Here is a 22811-nt window from a genome sequence, read left to right as displayed (position 1 = left end):
GATCTTATGTAAAGATTAGGGATATCCAAGACACTAAATTAAACTTATAAATTTATCAACTGGTGCGACAACAATGTTTAAAATAAAAGTACTTTTTCAGTACTAGTGTACAGTGGCACATCTGTAAGGACACGTCAGTTCTGAATCGCCATAAGAAAAGCATGGGCTTCATAACGCTTTGAGTGACAGCTAGACGACCAATAAGAAACAAGGGAATGTAGACAGGATTGTTGATCAACCAATAAGCGTGGGTTTTACGTGGCTGGGCGGGGCTCTGGTCGTTGAGTGAGTAGTGTGTGTGTATGTGGGGAAAAGTGAAGTGTGTAACAGAAGCGGCGTGGAAGTGAACCGCCGATGAAAGAAATTGGTAATTGTTTATATTTGCTGTATAACCTTGAGATAAATATATATACTCTGCAATGCTTACGGAAAAAAACCTTAGTTTAAAGGAAATGTTTAGGTTGGTGTAGCAGTTAGCTGTGTTGTTAGCATGCTAGTTAGCAAGCTAGTTCAGGTTAGCAATAGGAAATGAACCGGTTTTTAATGCTTCGTGATCTTATTACTGCTTATTTTTTTTTAAAAACATTAGTTATCAAGAGGTACTAAGCCTTTTAAATATATTGTGCATGAAATATAAAATTAGCATTTTGTTGCATTTTTCCTGCCAGTTTTCACGAGGTCCAGATCCTGTTAACGTATTTTAAGTATCTAGCTTCCATTTGATTTGTTCATTCAGTTATTTCCGTAACCGTGTGTATAATTCGTGTTGATCGTAACGTCATTAAAAACCATTTGTTTGCAAAAAAAACAAAAAAAACCTTGATTTATTTCCCTACCCGTATTCCGGAAAATCCGCCTCTTCACCCAGGGGATTGGTTCACACCTAAAATTGTTTTGTATGGACAGTGAAATCAGCCAATCAGGTGATAGTGTGTAGACGAAATCGTGCAGTGGGCGGGGTTTGTTAATACAGGTAGGAGAAATAAAAGCATACCTGTAGACCTGTCAGACTGGCTGCATTGATCCATAATGCCACAGTGACTGTTTTATATGACAAAAAACTGTTTCTTTTCTTGTTCTCAGGTATTGAGTGCTAGCAAAGTAAAAATGACAAAGATGGGCTTCCTGCGGCTGTCCTACGAGAAACAGGACACGCTGCTGAAGCTCCTCATCCTGTCCATGGCGGCCGTGCTGTGTGAGTGCTTTTCTATTTGTTCTGCGGTGTAGATGGGTAATGTCTTAACGTCTCACACTCCACTTTCTCTTCTCTTTCTCGATGCAGCGTTTTCCACTCGCCTTTTCTCTGTGTTGAGGTTCGAGAGCGTCATCCATGAGTTCGATCCGTAAGTATCCGCACACAGAGATGGAGGTACGATGGAGATGTTGACCGTGCTTGATTGTGTGTGTGTGTGTGTGTGTGTGTGTGTGTGTGTGTGTGTGTGTGTGTGTGTGTGTGTCTTTGCTCCTGAACTCAGGTATTTCAATTACCGCACCACTCGTTTCCTGGCCGAGGAAGGCTTTTACAAGTTTCACAACTGGTTCGACGATCGTGCGTGGTACCCGCTCGGCAGAATCATCGGAGGCACCATCTATCCTGGTAGGCAGAGTGAAACCGAACGTGGTGCTAGTGTACGCTGGACAAATCACCAGACAAGGAACATGAAATCTTTCCTTTGGCGATGTAACCCGTAACAGACTGAAATCAAACACATCCTGTTACCACGGCTACCACGATTTCGTCTCTGCATCCTCTTGTTACTGTCGTTTAAATATTTCAGTGTAATTTGTATATCGTCGCTGTCGGGCGGAAACCTCGTATGTCCATATTTGGTCAATTTCATATTTTTTCACATATCGATGCTATTGGTCAGTCCCCACGTGCGTCTGTTATTTTTACAAGTTATTAACCAATCTAAAGTCCTGAAAATAGCTTGAGCGCAAATCTCATAACTCCATTGGACACTTCAACTGTCCACCTCTTCCTCACTCCGTGGGAGAGCTTCACGGCATATTTCTCCTCAAGAAGAGTCGCAACGAATCAACACGTCTTCTGAGGTAAATGTCTTCAAAACACTGGGCTCAAAGAAAAAAAAATCTTGACCCCCGCTAGTTCTGGTGCTCATCTGAGGACAGGAATTTAGCGCAAGACAATCCACTAAACTAAACCCTGTGTACTGCAGATAAGGTACGGCGTTTTTTTCATTACCTGAAAAATAACGGTTTTGGAGATACGAGGATTCCACCTGACAGCGACGATATCAGCCTGTGATTGGTTCAAACTCTGGATCTCATTTAGTGACATCACATATCAAGTAACCTTGCCTCGTATTGAGAGGGGAAAAAAACACCAACAAGAAGACAATAAACTAATTTTAATAACATTTTGCAATTCAACACATTAAGAATGCAAAAACATTTCCCGTGCAGGTTTGATGGTGACATCGGCAGCGCTTTACCACATGCTGCACTTCTTCCACGTGACCATCGACATCCGAAACGTCTGCGTGTTCCTTGCACCGCTCTTCTCCTCCTTCACCGCCATCGTCACCTACCACTTCACCAAGGAGCTCAAGGTTTCTGCTCTCTGTCCTAAATCAGCGCTTTCAGGTCGTGCCGTTTCGCTCAGATATAAAGGTAACAATCATGAATATTTTTATTTTTTTGACAGGATGCTGGTGCTGGGCTTCTTGCAGCCGCCATGATTGCTGTCGTACCAGGATACATTTCCCGATCTGTCGCAGGCTCCTACGATAACGAAGGTTTCAAAAATGTCATTTATCCTTTTTTTTTTCTCTCTCTAAGCAATATCATAGGTTATTATAGCATATTGTGATTTATATAAAAATTATAGATTATATATAATTAATTATAATAAATTTATATATAAATATATATAAATTATATTTTTTTTCTTTTTCATGTCATTATTTAAAAAAGTGGAAGAGGATTAAAAGTGTTTCTTTTTTTTTATTCCTTATTTATTTCTCGTGGTGAAAGAAATCTGTTTAAGCATATTTTGATACGTAACCACGACGACGAGTAGAGCTAGGTCTGGGTTAACGTATGGATTTACACCCTGTTTTACTTCCTCTGGAAAGGAATCGCTATTTTCTGCATGTTGCTGACTTACTACATGTGGATCAAGGCGGTGAAGACGGGTTCGATTTACTGGTCCGCCATCTGCGCCCTGGCGTACTTCTACATGGTGAGCGTCCTCCCGCGTGGCACTGCTGTCGTCACGACTGTGCTGATTTTCTATGTAGATATATTAGATTATTTATTTCTTCTTCCTTTAGGTGTCATCGTGGGGAGGCTACGTCTTCCTCATCAACCTGATCCCCCTGCACGTACTGGTGCTGATGTTCACCGGACGTTTCTCCCACCGCATCTACGTGGCTTACTGCACCGTGTACTGCCTCGGCACCATCCTGTCCATGCAGATCTCCTTCGTGGGCTTCCAGGTACATCAGTCTCACATCAGGAATCATTCTCAATAGCAACTCACGAGTTCTCAGCATCATGAATAGAAATGATTCATACACATTTATTAAGAGATTTTTGTCCTATAAAGCTCTGTATTACACAAGGGGGCGGAGCTTATTTCTAAAATGGGCAAACTGAGTTTTTTGGGGCAGTTTTCTGAAGCTATTATTAATCTCTCGGCTCTCTAAATAAACAGGTATTTTAATCCAGTCTTTTTTTTTTTTCTTTTCTTCTCTAGCCCGTGCAATCCTCCGAGCACATGGCTGCGTTCGGCGTGTTCGGCCTTTGTCAGATTCACGCCTTCGTCGATTACCTGCGCAGCAAACTCAGCGCCCAGCAGTTCGAGATCCTCTTCAAGAGCGTCTTTTCTCTGGTCGGCTTCGTGCTGCTAACCGTCGGAGTCGTGCTCATGCTGACGGGTATGAACACGACACACCCTGTACACACACACTCTCTCTCTCTCTCTTACACACACACACACACCTGCTCAGTCTGTGTGCTCTTATCTTATTAATGAAAAAAGTGTTTGTCTAAGATTATAGCAGGTTGCAGACAAACAGGAGGTAAATTTTAAAAGTAGGGTTTCATTTTGTTTATTACTCGGTTGCCGTAACAGCTTCCAGGTTCACCATAAAATTTGACTGATAACGTTAGACGAACGGAAAGATTTGTCCTTTTCAGTATTTGATCGTCAGTATGGCAGAAAGGAATAATAAATAGCGAGTGCTCACAGAATTAAAACACTATTAAAAATAATTGCAAATAATAGTCAGAAGCCTGAAAATTATAAATCCATGTCGCTTTGCTTGTATGAGTCACATAAATTTGTCTTGTGATACTTCCGGTTGTGATCAGGGAAGATTTCCCCCTGGACCGGTCGTTTCTACTCCCTCCTGGACCCGTCCTATGCCAAGAACAACATCCCCATCATCGCCTCCGTGTCCGAGCACCAGCCCACAACCTGGTCCTCTTACTACTTTGACCTGCAGTTGCTGGTCTTCATGTTCCCTGGTAAAGAATTATACTTTTTTTTCCCCTTAGGAACTCAAAAACATAACATCTGCATGTTTTATTTATTTATTTGTTTTCTTTTGTTCTCCACAGTGGGCCTGTATTACTGCTTCAACAACCTGTCGGACGCCCGGATCTTCATCATCATGTACGGCGTCACCAGCATGTACTTCTCCGCTGTGATGGTAAGCTCCGTGTTTATTTGGGATTTAGCTCGAAAGAACGATTGATAGCGATTTTGTACGGATCGAAATAAAGCTTTTTTATCACGTGTGTAATTTGGAGCTGCGATTCATTGTCCCCATCGCCGTAGGTGCGTCTGATGCTGGTTCTGGCACCGGTCATGTGCATCCTGTCAGGAATCGGCGTTTCTCAGGTTCTCACCACATACATGAAGAACCTGGACGTCAGCCGACCGGACAAGAAGTCCAAGAAGCAGCAGGACTCCACATACCCCATCAAGAACGAGGTGAAACCTTTTGTAATGGGTTCAAAATGGCCGACGTGTAACATTAAACAAAAGCCTGTGTTACTTTTAGAATTTTTACTGATTGTCTGATTGTGTGGGGCCCCCCCACCCACACACATGTCTGCAGGTTGCCAGTGGAATGATTCTGGTGATGGCTTTCTTCCTGATCACGTACACCTTCCACTCGACGTGGGTGACCAGCGAGGCCTATTCTTCCCCCTCCATCGTGCTCTCGGCTCGCGGAGGAGACGGCAGCCGCATCATCTTCGACGATTTCAGAGAGGCGTATTACTGGCTCAGACACAACACCCCCGAGGTCAACCACGCAGGCTTACTCATTTACTCGCTTCCTTTTTGTATTAATATGCAACGTTTTTTCCTTTAGTTGTTTTTTTTTATTTGCATATTCACCTTCATATTCACCTTTTTTTTTCTTTCCCTCCTCTACCTCAGGATGCCAAGGTCATGTCCTGGTGGGATTACGGCTATCAGATAACCGCCATGGCAAATCGGACGATTCTGGTGGACAACAACACCTGGAACAACACACACATCTCTCGAGTCGGCCAGGTGACCAGGACAGCCTTCTTTAGACCGAGTTTATTTCTATTTTACAATCAGGTTATGAGCTGTTTCTAGTGATGTGATGTGTGTGTTTTTATAACGTGTGTGTGTGTTTGTGTGTGTAGGCGATGGCCTCTTCAGAGGAGAAGGCCTACGAGATCATGAGAGAGCTGGACGTCAGCTACGTGTTGGTGATCTTCGGAGGGCTGACTGGATATTCATCAGACGGTACGTGACCCTGAGGAGAAGTCAACAAAACAGTACAAAGAAAATGATTTATTTATTTTAAATACAAGCACAACTTTACATGATAATTCTTTTTTAAATCCGGCTGACTTTTCACATTTTATTTTTTTTTTTAAATATTGCTAATTCTAATTATTTTGTGAATTATTAATTTTTTATAAATGTGATCTTTCTTTCTGGGCTTTCTGATAGACATAAATAAGTTCTTGTGGATGGTGCGTATCGGAGGCAGCACAGACACGGGGCGCCACATCAGGGAGCACGATTACTACACTCCCACTGGAGAGTTCCGTGTGGACAGGGAAGGGTCTCCGGTTCTGCTCAACTGCTTAATGTACAAGATGTGCTACTACCGCTTCGGCCAGGTCTACACCGAGGCCAGTGAGTGTCTCTGTCCAGTCTGCTTTTGGTTTAAATTCACACTGCACTTTTTTTTTTAAAAAAAAGAGAACTAACACACATGCTCTTTTCAGAACGTCCTCCTGGTTACGACCGTGTCCGTAACGCCGAGATCGGCAACAAGGACTTCGAGCTGGACGTGCTGGAAGAGGCGTACACCACAGAGCACTGGCTGGTCAGAATATACAAGGTAAACATCTCTAAACATCTCTGAAGCTAAACTCTCTCATGTCAAATGAAGATGTTCTTCTTGATGAACCTGTTCTTCTGTCCAACAGGTTAAAGACCTGGACAACCGAGGCCTCTCGCGAACGTAAAGCCCAGACACTCGAGTCACAAACACACACTTACACACAAACGCAGCACTGAACACCTTCCCCTGTGATCTGAAGAGCAGTGTGGATATTTTTTATACTTCTGTTGTGATTGCAGGACAAGATTCTATTGCCTTTTTTATGATTTACAATGTGGTGTTACTTTTTTTTTTTTTGGGAATGAAGTAAGACTTCAAAACGTACAGGAAAACGTCAGTATGTGTTTCTGCAATCAGTGACCAACCAAATGATTTGTCTACCAATGGGAAAATAAATGGAGTGAATGGGATTCATGTGTCTTTATTATTATTGATATTATTATTGATATTAATATTATTATCAAAGGTATACAAACAACAAAAAATACATATAAAGTCATACATTTAAAAATTAAACGTTAAATAACGTTTTGCTTTTTATATATGTTTTAATAAATGAGTTAATACATGAATTAAATTCGCCTCAGGATTATCTGAGCTTTTGTTGAAACCAAGTGGCGTCCATTTTGACAACGTTTGACGGAGGAGCCTCTGGGCCAATCAGAACTCGCCTTCTCATCCGGGCCACTCATCCGAGCTGTACAGACTATAAATACTATACCATCTAATAAACAAGGACGATGACTTGCTATTTAATCAAACAGCTCGCTGTTTTAGTCGTTTTTGGTGTAAAACGATATATTTAGGACCACGTTGTCGTACTAACTTGCAGTCTCGTACTAACTTGCAGTCTCGAGGCCACCTGCACGCCACGGGAAGTCCCAAGTGCTCATGGGAAATGTAGTTTTTAGAGCGCAGCAGGAAATCGCGCAAAGACACTAATACATCGTGAAATGTCCGGACAAACGTATTTGGTTGCAGATAATGTTCTCAATGTGCAATTCCAGGGTCCACTACTAAAAAAAACTGAGTTGTAAATAAAAACCCACGGCTGAATTAAAGTAATGAAATACACTTCCGGGATCCACGTAGAGAGGCGTGGTGTGACGTGAACAAAGGGGCGGGGCTAAACCGCTCGTCGTGTGTATTCTGTGCGTGTGTCAGTTAAAGATCACAGCAGGAGTCGGTTCACTGTAGCGATGTCCAGTTGGCAGAAAATCCTGTTTAATCGCCACAGTTACAAAGCGTTGGCTTTAGTCAGCACTAATCGCTGCAGAGTAAAATGCAGTCGTGTCTTCAGTACAGGGAGACATGTGGGGAAAGACTTCATCTCGGGTGAGTTTCAGCTCTATTTATAAATCAAACTACTCCAACAAGACTCCTCTGTTCACCTGATCTCAGACCAGTCAGACTCCTCTGTTCACCTGATCTCAGACCAGTCAGATTCCTCTGTTCACCTGATCTCAGACCAGTCAGACTCCTCTGTTCACCTGATCTCAGACCAGTCAGACTCCTCTGTTCACCTGATCTCAGACCAGTCAGACTCCTCTGTTCACCTGATCTCAGACCAGTCAGACTCCTCTGTTCACCTGATCTCAGACCAGTCAGACTCCTCTGTTCACCTGATCTCAGACCAGTCAGACTCCTCTGTTCACCTGATCTCAGACCAGTAAGACTCCTCTGTTCACCTGATCTCAGACCAGTAAGACTCCTCTGTTCACCTGATCTCAGACCAGTCAGACTCCTCTGTTCACCTGATCTCAGACCAGTCAGACTCCTCTGTTCACCTGATCTCAGACCAGTCAGACTCCTCTGTTCACCTGATCTCAGACCAGTCAGACTCCTCTGTTCACCTGATCTCAGACCAGTCAGACTCCTCTGTTCACCTGATCTCAGACCAGTCAGACTCCTCTGTTCACCTGATCTCAGACCAGTCAGACTCCTCTGTTCACCTGATCTCAGACCAGTCAGACTCCTCTGTTCACCTGATCTCAGACCAGTCAGACTCCTCTGTTCACCTGATCTCAGACCAGTCAGACTCCTCTGTTCATCTGATCTCAGACCAGTCAGACTCCTCTGTTCACCTGATCTCAGACCAGTCAGACTCCTCTGTTCACCTGATCTCAGACCAGTCAGACTCCTCTGTTCACCTGATCTCAGACCAGTCAGACTCCTCTGTTCACCTGATCTCAGACCAGTCAGACTCCTCTGTTCACCTGATCGCAGACCAGTCAGACTCATCTGTTCACCTGATCTCAGACCAGTCAGACTCCTCTGTTCACCTGATCTCAGATTAGTCAGACTCCTCTGTTCACCTGATCTCAGACCAGTCAGACTCCTCTGTTCACCTGATGTGTGTAAAGGAAATGCATATATTTTTGCTCCCTAGATCTTGAGAACCAGTTTAAAGCTTTTCGTGAGAAAGCGAAAATGGCGATGCCGGGCAGTGACTGGAGCCCGATCGAGCTGACCCAAGGCCTTCCACCTGAACGCGCCGACATCGTGATCGTCGGAGGTGGAGTGATGGGCTGGTCCATCGCTTACTGGCTGAAGAGGAAACTGAGGTCTCAGGATTCACTGAGGGTGCTGCTGGTGGAGAAGGATCCCACCGTGAGTCTTTCTCACCTGAGCTACATGCACTTGCAAAGTTCTGCTTTTTCTTATTTCAGTTTTCCCCCTCTTTTTTTCTTCTCAGTACAGTCAGGCCTCCACGGTTCTCTCTGCTGGAGGAATTCGGCAGCAGTTTTCGCTGAAGGAGAACATCCAGCTCTCTCTGGCCTCTGCTAACTTCATGAAGAACATTAACGTAATCCTTCACTGCTCCACTCACGAGTTTATCAGGAATACACGAGACATAATCCTCGCTCTGACCAGACCACCGTCATGACTTCGGTAATGGTGTGAAAATGGTTTAGGATTTGACTTTCCCTTTGTGCAGGAACATCTCCACGTGCTGAATGAAGATCCCATCGACCTGCAATTTAATCACTCGGGTTATCTTTTCCTGGCCAGCGAAGCGTCGGCGCACATTCTGGAGCAGAACTACGCTGTTCAAAAGTGAGCAGCATTAATTAATACAGTATGGTTCATATCTTACATACAGTGTGTGTTATAACAAATGAATCTTTTTAATGCTTAAACAGTACAATTAGTTTACTGGTAAATAAGGAAACTAGCTTTATATTGATGGGCCATCTTCGGAGTCTTGACAGTTAAATATCGAGGAGTTAAATCCCAGTGAGTCGAGTCACAGAGTCAAGTTCAAATTAACGGGGCAGAGTCAGAACGAGTCAAGGTGATTCACCCAGAGTCCAGTTCATTTGAGCGAGCCGACTCGAGGTCCACTGAGTCAACTCGAAGGCACACTGAATCGATTCAAGGCCCACTGCGAATCACCAAGATTTAATTCAAGTAACAATTAATAGGACAGAGGGTCACGTTGATTCCCATGGAATCTTGTGGTGGCTACTTGAGACCCACTGAGTCTCGTCTTGTCTCGTTGAATGGATTCCCAGAAAAGTTGAGTCAAATCCCGACTACTTAAGGCCTTCTGAGTTGACTCCTTGTGAGAATCAACCAATTGAAACGTTACACTGAATCTATATGAATCTATTTTCTATCTATTTTTTTTACCTATTAGAGAATTCGGGGCTGAAGTTACCCTGCTGTCACTCACACAGCTGAAGGAGAGATTCCCCTGTCTGAACACCGACGGCGTTGCTCTGGCATCTCTGGGTACTTTTATTTTTTAAATTTTAACAGTGTGCTTGGGTCCAGGTAAATGTTTTTTTTTTGTAAATTCATTAAACCACTAATGAAACCGTACTGAATGTCGTCTCTTCACCAGGACTCGAGAACGAAGGCTGGTTCGACCCTTGGACCCTCTTGAACGCCTTCAGACGGAAAGCCATGTCTATGGGAGTGTATCAGTGCTTTGGAGAAGTCACAGGTTAACTTTTTAAAAAAAAATCCTTTTACATAACGTATTAAAGGCAGTGTGGTCGTCTGTACAGTAGACGTCTGTTAATCATAACCAGAATCATCTGTGTGTGTGTGCTTGTGTGTTTTCTGCATTTTTTTTTTTCCTCTCATATTTTTTCAGGATTTAGATGCTGGACACAAAATGCAGAAACCATGGACGGAGACCTTCTCAACTTAAAAAGGATCAAATACGTTAATGTGAGTTTTATCCCTTAAAGCAAGAAGCAGAACTCTTTAATAATATAGTGGATACCAACGTTACACAGCAGTTAGCCCCGCCCACGGTATCTGATTGGTTAACAAGAAAAATATTGTTACCTAATGCATTACACAATAGTTAGCCCCGCCCACAGTATCTGATTGGTTAACAAGAAAAATATTGTATCCTAATGCATTACACTGCAGTTAGCCCCGCCCACAGTATCTGATTGGTTAACAAGAAAAATATTGTATCCTAATGCATTACACAGCAGTTAGCCCCGCCCACAGTATCTGATTGGTTAACAAGAAAAATATTGTATCCTAATGCATTACACTGCAGTTAGCCCCGCCCACAGTATCTGATTGGTTAACAAGAAAAATATTGTATCCTAATGCATTACACAGCAGTTAGCCCCGCCCACAGTATCTGATTGGTTAACAAGAAAAATATTGTATCCTAATGCATTACACTGCAGTTAGCCCCGCCCACAGTATCTGATTGGTTAACAAGAAAAATATTGTATCCTAATGCATTACACAGCAGTTAGCCCCACCCACAGTATCTGATTGGTTAACAAGAAAAATATTGTATCCTAATGCATTACACAGCAGTTAGCCCCACCCACAGTATCTGATTGGTTAACAAGAAAAATATTGTATCCTAATGCATTACACAATAGTTAGCCCCACCCACAGTATCTGATTGGTATCTAATAAGCTCAGCTGTGAGTCTGTTCCAGGTTCAGATGCCTAACAGTTTGGAGTACCAGCCTGTGGAGTGCGCTGTCGTGGTGAACGCGGCCGGTGCCAGCTCGGGGAAAATCGTCGACATGCTTGGCATCGGACGCGGCATGAAAAACGACGAGGCGGCCTTTCGGTTACCTGTGGAACCCAGAAAAAGGTAACGTGAACATTTGATGACGTTCTGAACGAATCACAAGGTGATGTTACTTTTCTCTAAGCTAATGAAGGTGCTTTTGTTCTCCACCGCCCTGCAGGTACATTTACGTGGTGCGTTGTCCTGACGGTCCGGGCCTGGAGTGTCCGTTTCTGATCGACTACTCAGGGTTTTACCTGCGCAGAGAAGGCCTTGGAGGAAATTACATCACAGGGATTTCACCAGAGGAGGTGTGGCTTACTGTAGCTCTGTGGCTGTCTAGAGTTAATATTAAAGTGACAGCTGGTTTAGAAGAATTCTAGAGTTTTCATGATGTCATGCAAAGATTTTTAGTGACACCAAAGGAAACTAAAAGTAAATGTCCAAACATTTACATGATGCCATAAAGGATGGGGAACTGATTTATTTATTTTTTCATTACGTTACATTGAAATTGAATTTCTCCTGTACGTTGAAGAATTTCTCCTGTATGTTCTTGTTTGTTTACCAGAACGAGGAACCGGACTGCAGTAACCTGGATGTGGACCATGAGTTTTTCCAGGAGAAAGTCTGGCCTCTTCTGGCACATCGACTTCCTGCTTTTGAGAGTCTGAAGGTGAGAAACCGTAACAAACTGAGCCCCAGATCACCTGAGCCCCAAATCACCTGAGCCCCAGATCCCCAAATCACCTGCTTGAACGTTCTGTACTAAACACGAGACATGGCTTTATCCATTAAACATGCAGCTTTAGATCTCTATTCAGTCGTACACTGGGTGCCTTATGGGTAAAACTATCCTGTAAATATATTTACTCACCTGATTACTGAGATCTGATATAAATAGAGTGATGAATAATTATTATTTTTCACCAGGTGTCAGGAGCATGGGCAGGGTTTTACGACTACAACACTTTTGACCAGAACGGCATCGTGGGTCTGCACCCACTGGTCAACAACATGTACTTGGCGACGGGTTTCAGCGGACACGGGCTGCAGCACTCTCCCGCCGTGGGCCGCGCAGTGGCCGAGCTCATCCTGGATGGAGGTTTCAAGACCATCGACTTGAGCTCCTTCGACTTCAGACGCATCCTCTACCAGGAGCCCATGCTGGAGAGGAACATCGTGTGAAAAGAAATGAAATAAATAACCAAGGGCTGTCTGAAGTACAGACAGATCAGATCACCCCTAAAATGTGCTTTGATTTAATTCCCAGTTTGCTTGCTGGAGAATGTGGATGTGTTTTAGCATCATAATAAAAATCCAAAGCAAAAAAAATTGTAAAACGCTGCCGCTAATTTCTGAAAGGAATGCAAACCTCTGGTGTGTGTGTGTGTGTGAAATTTCTAGATAGAAGAAAAAAGTGTGTGAAATAAATATATTAGTATTAAACTGTGTACGGGGGCACGGTGGCTTAGTGGTTAGCACGTTCGCCTCACACCTGCAGGGTTGGGGGTTCGATTCCTGCCTCCGCCTTGTGTGTGTGGAGTTTGCATGTTCTCCCCGTGCCTCGGGGGTTTCCTCCGGGTACTCCGGTTTCCTCCCCCGGTCCAAAGACATGCATGGTAGGTTGATTTTCATCTCTGGAAAATTGTCCGTAGTGTGTGAGTGAATGAGAGTGTGTGTGTGTGTACCCTGTGATGGGTTGGCACTCCGTCCAGGGTGTATCCTGCCTTGATGCCTGATGACGCCTGAGATCTAATGAAAAAAAATGAACAAAACCCCCAAAGAGCCTCCTTACTGCTTGGGAGTGACCCGAGGTAGTTCGGATAAGCGGTAGAAGATGAATGAATGAATGAATGAATAAATAAACTGTTTACATCAGGTGTTAATTGTGTAAAGATTTTTGTGCTATACCGTTCTTTACCACAAGGGGGCAAGTAACACATTTTTGTATGATTTATATAAGTATGGTCTAATTGTTGTAGTTATTGTGCTTGTCAAATGAATGTACCTTTTTTCCTTTTTTTAAGTTGTACTTTTTGTACTCCTTAAATAATAATTAAAAAATATATGATATAAATGTTTATATTTTTCTTCTTAAACGTCATTGGTCCTTTTGAGTCACGTGAACAAAATGGCGGCGACTCTAAATAGCGGAGAGTCAAAAACACAGAATGCAACAAAGCGACTTAAAACCGATGAAAACGATGGCGAGGCCGCAGCGGAGATGTCCGTATCGGGGTTTAAAGTCGGACGGATCCTCCGCGACTCAGCCAGGGAGAAAAACATTTTCGTGCACGGAAAGGTACGAATTATAAAATAGCAGGAAGACGCTGAGTTAGCTTGTTAGCTAACGCTGCTCTTGGGCTGCGTTCCAAACCGCTGTTTGTTGTCTTCATTAGTGCACTAGTTAGTGTGAGAAATAACAGCGTCTACGCCCTTCCTAGTGCACTACGCGTATGAGACTTAGCTGTTTAGGATACGGCCTACTTTACCGTTCAGTTACATAGCACTAAAAATAATACATCACGATTGCAGTTAATTTTCCAGATACAAACATCTCAAGATCTTTTGTGTTAAGGCTTAAACATTGATTCTTGAAGACCAGGAACACATTATAAATATTATTTCTCCATTTTCCAACTCAAATTTTCCAACATTACACTAGAATATAAAAGATTCATTGATTTATTCTACATTTAATCCTCTTTTTGTTGTGTATTTACTCACCTTTCATTAGATTGATGACCAGGACGCTGTCATCATCCTGGAGAAAACACCGATCACACAAGACGTCCTTGCGGAGATGTTAAAGGAGAGCACGCAGTTGCTGGAGATGAAGAACGACATCTACAGCACCTACCAGCTCCATCCTCCACCGCATCTCAACGGTAAGAAACCTAGACGTCTTTCAGACGGACATCTGAACCTGGCTACACTTCTTCACTAGTAGATCTTGATTCGATGTATTTACGGTGTATTTTCTGCTGCAGATGCGTCCGATATCGCTTAAGATAAAGGTTTTATTATTTGCAGGAGTTAAGACCACTGTGATCTGTCCAGCGACGGAGAAACACGTGAAGAAGTATCAGCGTCAAGAGACGTTCCTCGTCGAGGAGACCGAGGAAGATTATCAGTCCATCACACTTCCGTACATTAACAGCCAGAGCTTCAGCGTGCAGGTCGGTCATGTCTCTGTACTGCTCTTGTCACCGTTTCCACCGACATTTAGGTCCACATTTCTGTTTTTTGCGTGTGTTGGTCTCACCAAAAACTACTCCTCCTACTTTCACAGGTAGAGAGTTACATGATTGGAAAGTTTGTTGTTGAGTCATTGAGAAGCTTTTTGTGGACTGTGTCTTAAAGAGACGGTTGATTTTTCTCACAGTGGGTTTACAACATCTTGGAAAAGAAAGCGGAAGCCGATCGGATCGTTTTCGAAGATCCAGATCCGCAAGACGGTTTTGTGCTGCTTCCAGATTTCAAATGGGACCAAAAGCAGGTTTGTTAAGATGTGACTTTAAATGATTCATTTACTAAATATCATCATATCATCAAGACGTAACAGCCCTATTGCGCTTTATCGTTTTAAACGGAGGCGCGGCCTGAAGTCTGAGTTTTATTTCCGTCGTTTCAGGTTGACGACTTGTATCTGATTGCACTTGTACATCGAAGGGACGTGAAGAGCTTGAGAGATCTCACTCCTGATCATCTGCCTTTACTGAGAAACATCCGGGAGAAAGGACTGGTAAGTGTGAAAGAGGAAACACGGATAACGGAAGTGTCAGAAACTTTTAAACGGGGTCTAAAAGGATCATTTCTTTATGTTTAAATGTTAAACAGTTTAATGACGAGGCTTAACGATAGTAAAGAGACGTTTCTCTCTCTCGCTGGTTTTTGCTTACAAATTTATTCTTCGTGTTGAGGAATACAGCCCTCGGTTGTGTGTGGTAGTATATGTTTAAAACGCCCCTGACTCCTAACAGGAGGCCATCATGAAGCGCTACAGCGTCCCGGCGTCCAAACTGCGAGTCATGCTGCACTACCAGCCGTCCTACTATCACCTCCACGTGCACTTCATCACACTGGATTACGAAGCTCCAGGGTGCGGTGTGGAGAGAGCTCACCTGCTCACTGACGTCATTCAGAACCTGCAGGACCAACCGGAGTACTACAGCAAACACACGCTGACCTTCCCCATCCGGGCGGACGACACGCTGCTGAGCAAGTTCAGAGATGCCGGGAGAGTCTAGACTTTTACTAGCGTGTGAAAAGTACGACTGTAACTCACTGTTACACCTGTGGCTACAGTGGATTTTATGACTACGCACCTGATTTTATTTTATTTTTTTTATTCTACTCATTCCTTGTGAATTAAACACATTTCTGTCTTAAGAAAAAAACGAGATGTTCACCGAAGAGCTCGGCCGAGAACTTTAACAAAATCAGAAGCTCTTTTCTTGTGTGTATATATAGAAACATACACATCTGTAATAATCTGTTTAACCGATCAGTTTGTGGTTTAAATACGACATATCGGTTATTTTAGGACTGTCTTTTGAAAACGTATGAGATGAGTTGTAATACGTAGGGAAACAAAAACGAATAAAGTGCGGCGATAAAATTAAACATTAATTCATTAACACTGGTGGAAGAAAACTGCTTTTTAATAAAGTTTTCAATTTTGTACAGTTTGTGCTCGTCTCTGTATTTTTGTCCTACATACATCTCCAAACTGACTTGAACTGGATCCCTAGGAGGAAAGATTAGTAAAATAAAAAAAGGTATTTTTCTCTTTTTTTTTTTTTTTTTTTTCTTTTAAAGTGCAGTGTAAAATTCGTTGAGTTGCAAAGCCGCGGGGCCTCTTTTGAGGAGTTCAAACTTGTTACACACACACACACACACACACACACACACACACAAATCTCTTCAGAGAAACTCTACAGCTTCAAAAGGAAGCAGTTTCTATAATCAGATTATAGTGTGTGGGTTTTAGTAGCATTCTGCTAGAATGTGTGTGTCTGTTCTGTATGTATATAATAATTAAATACTCTGTTTGAGATCCCGTGCATAACGTGACACTTTAACCGCACTCGGTTTTGCAAACTGTATTGATTTTATCTCTTACGTTATAGTTCTGGACTATTTTGTGTCCTGTACGCAAACGCGGCAAAGCAAAGCGAATACTTACGCAGAGTACGTAATACTTTGTCTATAACCCACTTTATTTCTGGTTGTCATATGGAATATTCTAGCGTCCTGAGAGCGTGGACGTGAAAGAGGGGTGTATGGGGTTTAGAGAATAAAGGCGAGTGGGGGTGAAGGCTTGCTTTGTGAAGGTTTAGTTCCCTCATGGGTAAACTCCCAAGCAGTAGGGAGGCTCTTTGGGGGGTTTTTGTTCATTTTTTTTTTCATTAGATGCGGTTGGTTTAAAAAAGAAAAAAAAATCCATGAAGCCACGTACACGATAAATGTTCAGTCAGTTCAAGAAGGTGCCGTAATTGTGTGTAGGTTTTTATTGTTATTTTGCTGATTTTTAAGATTATGTAAAAAGTTTCCTCTTTGTAAACAGCGTGCCATGTGCCTGGGATTAGGGCATTGCGATGCGGATTACTTTTTTCGAGAGTCCCCGATGGTGTTGTGCTAGACGGAGATGTGGAAGGACAGAAATTTCACCTAGTTAAACTCGCTCGTATTTGGTAGATCTGCTGCTAAACTCTGTGTGAGTGGAGGTAAGTTACTTTTTCTATTGGATCTCACTAATCAAGCTGGTTGCTCATGTTTAGTAAGTCAGCAATGGTCGATCTGACAGTTAGGTTGTATTTAGACTCTGATGTTTGTGGGGAAAAAAACTATTACAGCAGTATCACATCATAGCAGAATTTCTCTACATGAATGTTTGCTTCTTTTTTTCGTGAAAGGAATGTTGCAGTTCATCCGCAAGGAAGTTCATGATCACGTAGCAGAACGAAGGATTCGACGAACGCGGCTCGTGACCAAGGACGGCCACTGTAACATTGAATTTGGCAATGTCGCGTACCACAGTCATTTCGCTTACCTGATGGACTTTTGGACCACATTTGTTGAAATCCGATGGCGCTTTGTTATACTTTCATTCGTCGCTGCTTTCACAGGGAGCTGGTTCGTCTTCGGCCTGCTGTGGTACCTCATTGCAAAAAGCAACGGTGACCTGGAGGGAGAGAAAGTTCCTGATGGCCATTTAAAGTGTATCGAAAACGTAAGCGGTCTCACGAGTGCCTTTCTTTATTCATTAGAGACACAGACTACAATCGGATATGGAGGACGTGCTTTAACAGGTCACTGTGTCGAGACCGTAGCCCTTCTGGTCATCCAGTCTTTAATGGGCGCCATTATAAACTGCTTCATGTGCGGCCTGATTCTGGCCAAAATCTCCCTCCCGAAAAATCGTGCCAAGACTGTTACCTTCACTGACACGGCTGTGATCTGTTTGAAAAATGAAAGCCTGTGCTTACAGATCCGAGTCGCTAACCTTCGGAAGACGCTGCTCATTGGCAGCCATATTTACGGCAAACTCTTGAAAACCAGCCTCACCCCGGACGGAGAACCTATTATTCTGGACCAGGTCAACGTTGACTTCCTGGTGGACGCTGGTAAGGACAACCTATTCTTTGTTTGTCCGCTGACGCTTTACCACGTAATTGACAGTTCTAGTCCATTTTCGGAGATGACTGCTGATACACTTCAGCAGCAGGATATTGAGCTGGTGGTCTTCTTAGAGGGCATGGCTGAATCTACAAGCTCCTCGTGTCAGGTTCGTACATCCTACATCCCACATGAGATCCAGTGGGGTTATTGCTTCCTGCCCATCATCTCGCGAACCAAAGGGGGCAAATACCGTGTTGACTTTTCAAATTTCTCCAAAACTGTTCCAGTAGCCACGCCTCACTGCCCCAGCTGCTATCTAAATGGACCCAGCAAAGAACTTCACCAGCACGGACAGCAAGGCATTGACAACCCTGGGTTTGAGGTAGTTACTACTGAAGATTTGGTGGACAATGTACAAATGTAGAGACCTAGAAGGCTGGAGAAACTGTGTACATTTTAGTGCTTATTCTGCTATCTCACACACATCTCAGGTAGGGTGCTGGAAAAACGCTAAAACGTGCTGGAAAGAGTTAAGAACCCGTGGCCTAGAACAAAAGAGCTGCTTTGGAACAATACAGCACGGCTGAATCTTGAGTAGGCATCACTGTTTAGGATCGAGCTGACAATTCATTAACTGTTTGCCAGTATAAAATTGTTTTGATTATTTAAAGGATAAATAAGGTGTTCCTCAGGGTTCTGCACTAGGGCCTCTCCTGTTTCCTGTATGCATTTTTTTCTTTGAAAGATAACAACATTGTAATAAGCTAATCTTCACAGTAAAAATATATAGAACTAATCTATTGACTTTCCATTGCAACTTACTGTTTAAAATAAATACAAATTTAATTTGTCTTTACTAAAAAAAAAAGCCTTTTTTTGCAAGTAGATGGGACTCATTTTAAATGAATCATCTGCAAATCAGCATGAATGCCAAATCATTCCTACAAGTTTTCTCTTACCTAATTTTTACAGATTGCAAAATTGCTTCCAAATACAAATGCTGAAGTTGACACCATTCTATTTTAATTGTAAATAAATGTATCTAACAAATGGATCATTTCGTTGAGATGGTTTGTGTAATTTGCAGAGATGTTTGGTCGTTTTTTTTGCTAAATGCGGCGATAGATCAGCAAAACATACATAAATTTGCAAAAAAAATATATATTGTCTTTATTGTGCATGTATAGAAATTTTTCCAGACTCTTTGTATGTGAAATTCCATTTCTCAGAAGGTCCACCGTAGATTATTTTCACATGGCTAGAAAAATGGGCAGCTTAGGTTATCAGTTTGGCGGCAACGAAGCAGTTTTAGAAACGTCTCCATCTTGTGAGCATCCTTCTTGAAGCAGGTCAGCACCGTGTAGTCCCTCAGCACATGCTCTGCCATGGCAGGAGCAACCATGTGGCGTGTCATGCTCTCGTTATTTTCCAGCTCCAGACTTCCTTCATCCAGCATCTGTGCACACAAATGAAACACTTAAAGAATGCAGCATTTTAGCTTCTTTGGTTTCATTTGGTCAAAGGGACTTCATGGGACATCAGGGAAAACATCCTCCTGTTTTCTTAAACATACCTTACTCATAAGAACAAGCACCCCGTGCTTAAGGTTCATCAGCTTGGTTGATATCCACCTGGTCTTGCTGAGGAGAGAGCTGGGTGCGTTGTCATACCTGTCGAGAGAATCCTGCAGGTCAGCCAGTGGATCGATCCAGAACTGAACCAGAATCAAGACTGAGTGAAGGAGCCATTTGTCCTGCAACAATGAAGAAACCACAGATTTTCTCAGCAAGTCCCTTAAAGCATTTTCAACCCATGATAGGCTACTCATTTGGAACTCTTTAGAACATTGTGGAACATACCGAAATTTGCTGAATTTCAAGCTTGGATGTAGGGACGTGTACAAGATTAGATGTGCAAGAGTTGCCTCCATAGCTTTGATGAGCAGATATCGCTAAAGGGATGAACATCTCCTCCTGCAAATCAGAAAGCCGTTGATACTTGATGCACATTTATCAAAGACATAATGCAAACTGAGTAAAGTTCTGGGCAGGTGAGAGTTCAGGGCCTTGCATACAAGTCTGGCTCACTGGTAGTTGTTGGATTTGTAATCAGAACCCTTGGACTCTGGTCACTGTCACAGATTCTAGCTTTATTTAGGTCTTAGATGAGCAGTCGACACTAGGTTCTCGGTATAAGTAACGCTTTTCCAAATCTGACGCACTATAAACCTGGACCTGTCCTGTGCAAGGACCTGGCATACAGTACTTCCATATGAATCTCTGTGTCCTTTCTTTATCCAGTATACTTTAGCTTCTGCAGCTTTCTTTTGGGTCCTAAAGGTCTAAAATACCTTAGTCCCGAGGCACGTCTCTACAACTAACCTTGTTTTAGGTCCTGTTGTAATCAGGAGATAAATTGGAGGTGGAATCAAGTGGATGTACTTCCACATCATTGGCTTAGGTGAACAACTTTCAGAGCAGAACTCCTCTGGAGGAAGGGTTCTCCAAAGGGTTCTTTGAATAGTTCAGGGTTAAAGTTTAGTTTTTGGTACTACTTGTAACTTTCTTCGATATGTGTTGGGTCTGTGCAAGAACCACTACAAGTTTTAAGAGAGATAGTAGTGAAAAGTATAGAACGTAGTACTTTTCATAGACCTTTTTTTTTTCAAGTAATCATTACCAAGATCTGCCCACACAGAGCTCCTTCACATCTTTAATCTTAATTTAACCATGGCTGTATTTACTCACAAACAACGTCCTGGCCTCATCCGAGACGCGGTAGATGAGCTCAGCATGCTGGATCGCTCGATCCAGAAGTTTCTCTACAGAAATTGAGCATATCGCTCCCGTAAGATCGTGATCGGAGCACTCCAGAGCCGAGCCCAGTAATCCGTTCACAGAGCATAGCAAGATCCCCATCCAAACCTGCAGAACTGCGGCACAAATCCAAAAATATAGACAATATAGAGAAGTTTGTTACAGGTGTGATCCAAAGTATTACAGGAAAATATTCAATTACGAAGTGATGGAACGAAGTTACAGTTAGGAACTTGGATTATGACCAAGGAACAATGTTGTTCTTGTTATCATTTATCTTCTAGAAGTTATAAACTGTTATAACCTTACCAGGCTCTCTTTTTTTCTTTTGTTTGCTTTAAAAAAAAGTGTACAAATCTGGAAAACTGTTCTGCCCTGGTTTTTTTCAGTCAGCCAGGGGTGTCACTAGGCCCTTTTTAGAAATAAAAATTATTTGATTTATTATTTTTTGATCGCTTCAGTCCCCTTTAAAAACGCATTTGAAGCGGCGACAAGCTGCGTCATGTTTCGGCTCCTCCCCTGAACTGAGTCTGCGTGGATTCAGCGCGTTTTTCAATCCGCAGTGACGCCGAGCAGAGCGAACATCAGAGAGTACAAGGTGTGTGTGCTTTTATTGATGGATTGCTATGATATGACATCTGCATCGGTGCACTTTTTGTAGTTGCAGTTTACTGGACCAATACACAGTTCGGTTTCTCAAAAAAAGTAAAAAATAAAGCGATTAACACCCATGAAAACATACTTTAGAAAACGACCATGATTTATTTTAATTGTCCTTTTAAAATGTAAAACATATTATTGTGTATTTCGGCATTACAAATATGCAGCCATGCACAGAAATGATTAAAGACACACATCATTATATTGTCTGAAAGCACTAAATGGCACAACTCAAAATTTTCTAGTGACTGGTCACATCTAAATTTTTCCATTGAGAATACAATGGAATAGTGGATTGCAATAAGGTTAGTAGTATACAACCCTACCCTGGGGGCTGAGCCCCCCGAAAATGAAAATTCTAGAATCGCCCCTGGTGTCAGCAAACCTTCTGAAAATCCTGACACTGTAGACTCCTTCCTTTAAATGTTATAACCATCACTATAGAAACAATATGCCTTAATTTTCTATTAAACTGCAGTCAAGGCTGCTGTTAAAGAAACCAGTCAGCACCTTTTAACCAATCCCCAAACCATGTATAAATAAAGCCATAATATCTAATTTTTATGCTTTTGGAGTAGGGAATGAATGAAGGTAGAGAAGAATAGAGTAGAGTAGAGTAGAGTAGAGTAGATACTGTACCTTTGTTCTTGTTCATGATTGTAGAATGTCAGAAGAGTTTTGCCTAAATTTGCTGCTGTACCTGTGCTGTCGTGGACCAACATCACCTTTTATACACAGTCTCCTTGATGAATAAATGTAAGTAGTAAGGTGATAGTTTGGGTCACGGATTGTCTGGGTCGATGTTTTTATGCAGCGTTTCTGACACCGGCAAGTGAATCCTGGAACATTATACCAGCTGCGATTTCTCAATAAATACCAAATAACAGATTTAGCGCCGTTAATTAAACAATGATAAAAAAATTAAATCAGGGTATAAATACTGACTGTTTTCTTAAAGAAGAGTCTCATACAGAGAAGATCGTCTTGAATAAGATTAATGATGAATTTTCCTGTACACACTTTTATTATATCTATAACTGTGGAAACTCCAACATTGTAAAAATAAGCTTAAGCATGATATTAATAATTATAACCTTTAAAAAAAAATTGTATGTTTTGTATTTGTTTGTCTACAGAGTAATAATTATAAATAAATAATAGCTTGACTAATCTGCCATTTCCTAATCTGGCAGTTTTGGTGGTTTTTTTTTTTTTTAAATTTCATTAAAAAAATTGTTTAAAAAAATGATTAAATTCTATATAATTGTGTATTTTAACCTCCCTGTGCTTTTTTTAATTTCATGTCATCTTTTTTCTTTTATCCTTTTTTTAAAACACCAATTT

The 22811-nt window shown here is 42.1% G+C and overlaps 5 protein-coding genes across 7 annotated transcripts; 4 read left to right on the top strand and 1 right to left on the bottom strand.

Annotated features, from left to right (window-relative positions):
* Positions 1-212: 212 nt before the first annotated feature.
* On the top strand, positions 213-6775 carry stt3a (STT3 oligosaccharyltransferase complex catalytic subunit A). 2 transcript variants are annotated; one of them, XM_060895763.1, is made up of 18 exons: positions 213-367; positions 1084-1195; positions 1283-1343; positions 1476-1597; positions 2428-2573; positions 2669-2759; positions 3099-3205; positions 3297-3461; positions 3722-3902; positions 4339-4494; positions 4588-4679; positions 4808-4963; positions 5091-5279; positions 5417-5533; positions 5653-5755; positions 5966-6154; positions 6247-6362; positions 6451-6775. In XM_060895763.1, the coding sequence occupies exons 2-18, from the start codon at positions 1108-1110 to the stop codon at positions 6487-6489; spliced, it is 2118 nt and encodes a 705-aa protein (XP_060751746.1). In that variant the 5' UTR covers positions 213-367; positions 1084-1107; the 3' UTR covers positions 6490-6775. The 2 variants fall into 2 exon arrangements, with proteins under 2 accessions (XP_060751746.1, XP_060751747.1); XM_060895764.1 differs by lacking the exon at positions 213-367 and adding an exon at positions 950-973.
* Positions 6776-7495: 720 nt separating this feature from the next.
* Positions 7496-13358, top strand: foxred1 (FAD-dependent oxidoreductase domain containing 1). 2 transcript variants are annotated; one of them, XM_060896740.1, is made up of 11 exons: positions 7496-7700; positions 8755-8975; positions 9061-9171; positions 9304-9422; positions 10006-10100; positions 10213-10314; positions 10468-10544; positions 11288-11448; positions 11546-11675; positions 11936-12040; positions 12298-13356. In XM_060896740.1, the coding sequence occupies exons 1-11, from the start codon at positions 7565-7567 to the stop codon at positions 12550-12552; spliced, it is 1512 nt and encodes a 503-aa protein (XP_060752723.1). In that variant the 5' UTR covers positions 7496-7564; the 3' UTR covers positions 12553-13356. The 2 variants fall into 2 exon arrangements, with proteins under 2 accessions (XP_060752723.1, XP_060752724.1); XM_060896741.1 differs by lacking the exon at positions 7496-7700 and having other exon boundaries at positions 8850-8975; positions 9066-9171; positions 12298-13358.
* Positions 13359-13492: 134 nt separating this feature from the next.
* dcps (decapping enzyme, scavenger) lies at positions 13493-16058 on the top strand. The gene is made up of 6 exons (XM_060895789.1): positions 13493-13669; positions 14105-14255; positions 14401-14546; positions 14753-14866; positions 15002-15112; positions 15351-16058. The coding sequence occupies exons 1-6, from the start codon at positions 13499-13501 to the stop codon at positions 15615-15617; spliced, it is 960 nt and encodes a 319-aa protein (XP_060751772.1). The 5' UTR covers positions 13493-13498; the 3' UTR covers positions 15618-16058.
* Positions 16059-17277: 1219 nt separating this feature from the next.
* kcnj1b (potassium inwardly rectifying channel subfamily J member 1b) lies at positions 17278-18416 on the top strand. The gene has a single exon (XM_060896745.1). It carries the CDS (start codon positions 17288-17290, stop codon positions 18413-18415), a length of 1128 nt encoding a protein of 375 aa, XP_060752728.1. The 5' UTR covers positions 17278-17287; the 3' UTR covers position 18416.
* An 833-nt stretch (positions 18417-19249) lies between these two features.
* smtlb (somatolactin beta) lies at positions 19250-22122 on the bottom strand. Its single transcript, XM_060895982.1, has 5 exons — positions 22107-22122; positions 20739-20923; positions 19851-19964; positions 19565-19744; positions 19250-19447 (listed from the first exon to the last, which is right to left on the bottom strand). Exons 1-5 carry the CDS (start codon positions 22120-22122, stop codon positions 19250-19252), a joined length of 693 nt encoding a protein of 230 aa, XP_060751965.1.
* Between the last annotated feature and the right edge of the window lie 689 nt (positions 22123-22811).

Source organism: Tachysurus vachellii, chromosome 20 (assembly GCF_030014155.1).
Source record: "Tachysurus vachellii isolate PV-2020 chromosome 20, HZAU_Pvac_v1, whole genome shotgun sequence".
NCBI classification, from domain to species: Eukaryota; Metazoa; Chordata; class Actinopteri; order Siluriformes; family Bagridae; genus Tachysurus; species Tachysurus vachellii.
This window is presented reverse-complemented; position numbering and strand designations above follow the sequence as displayed.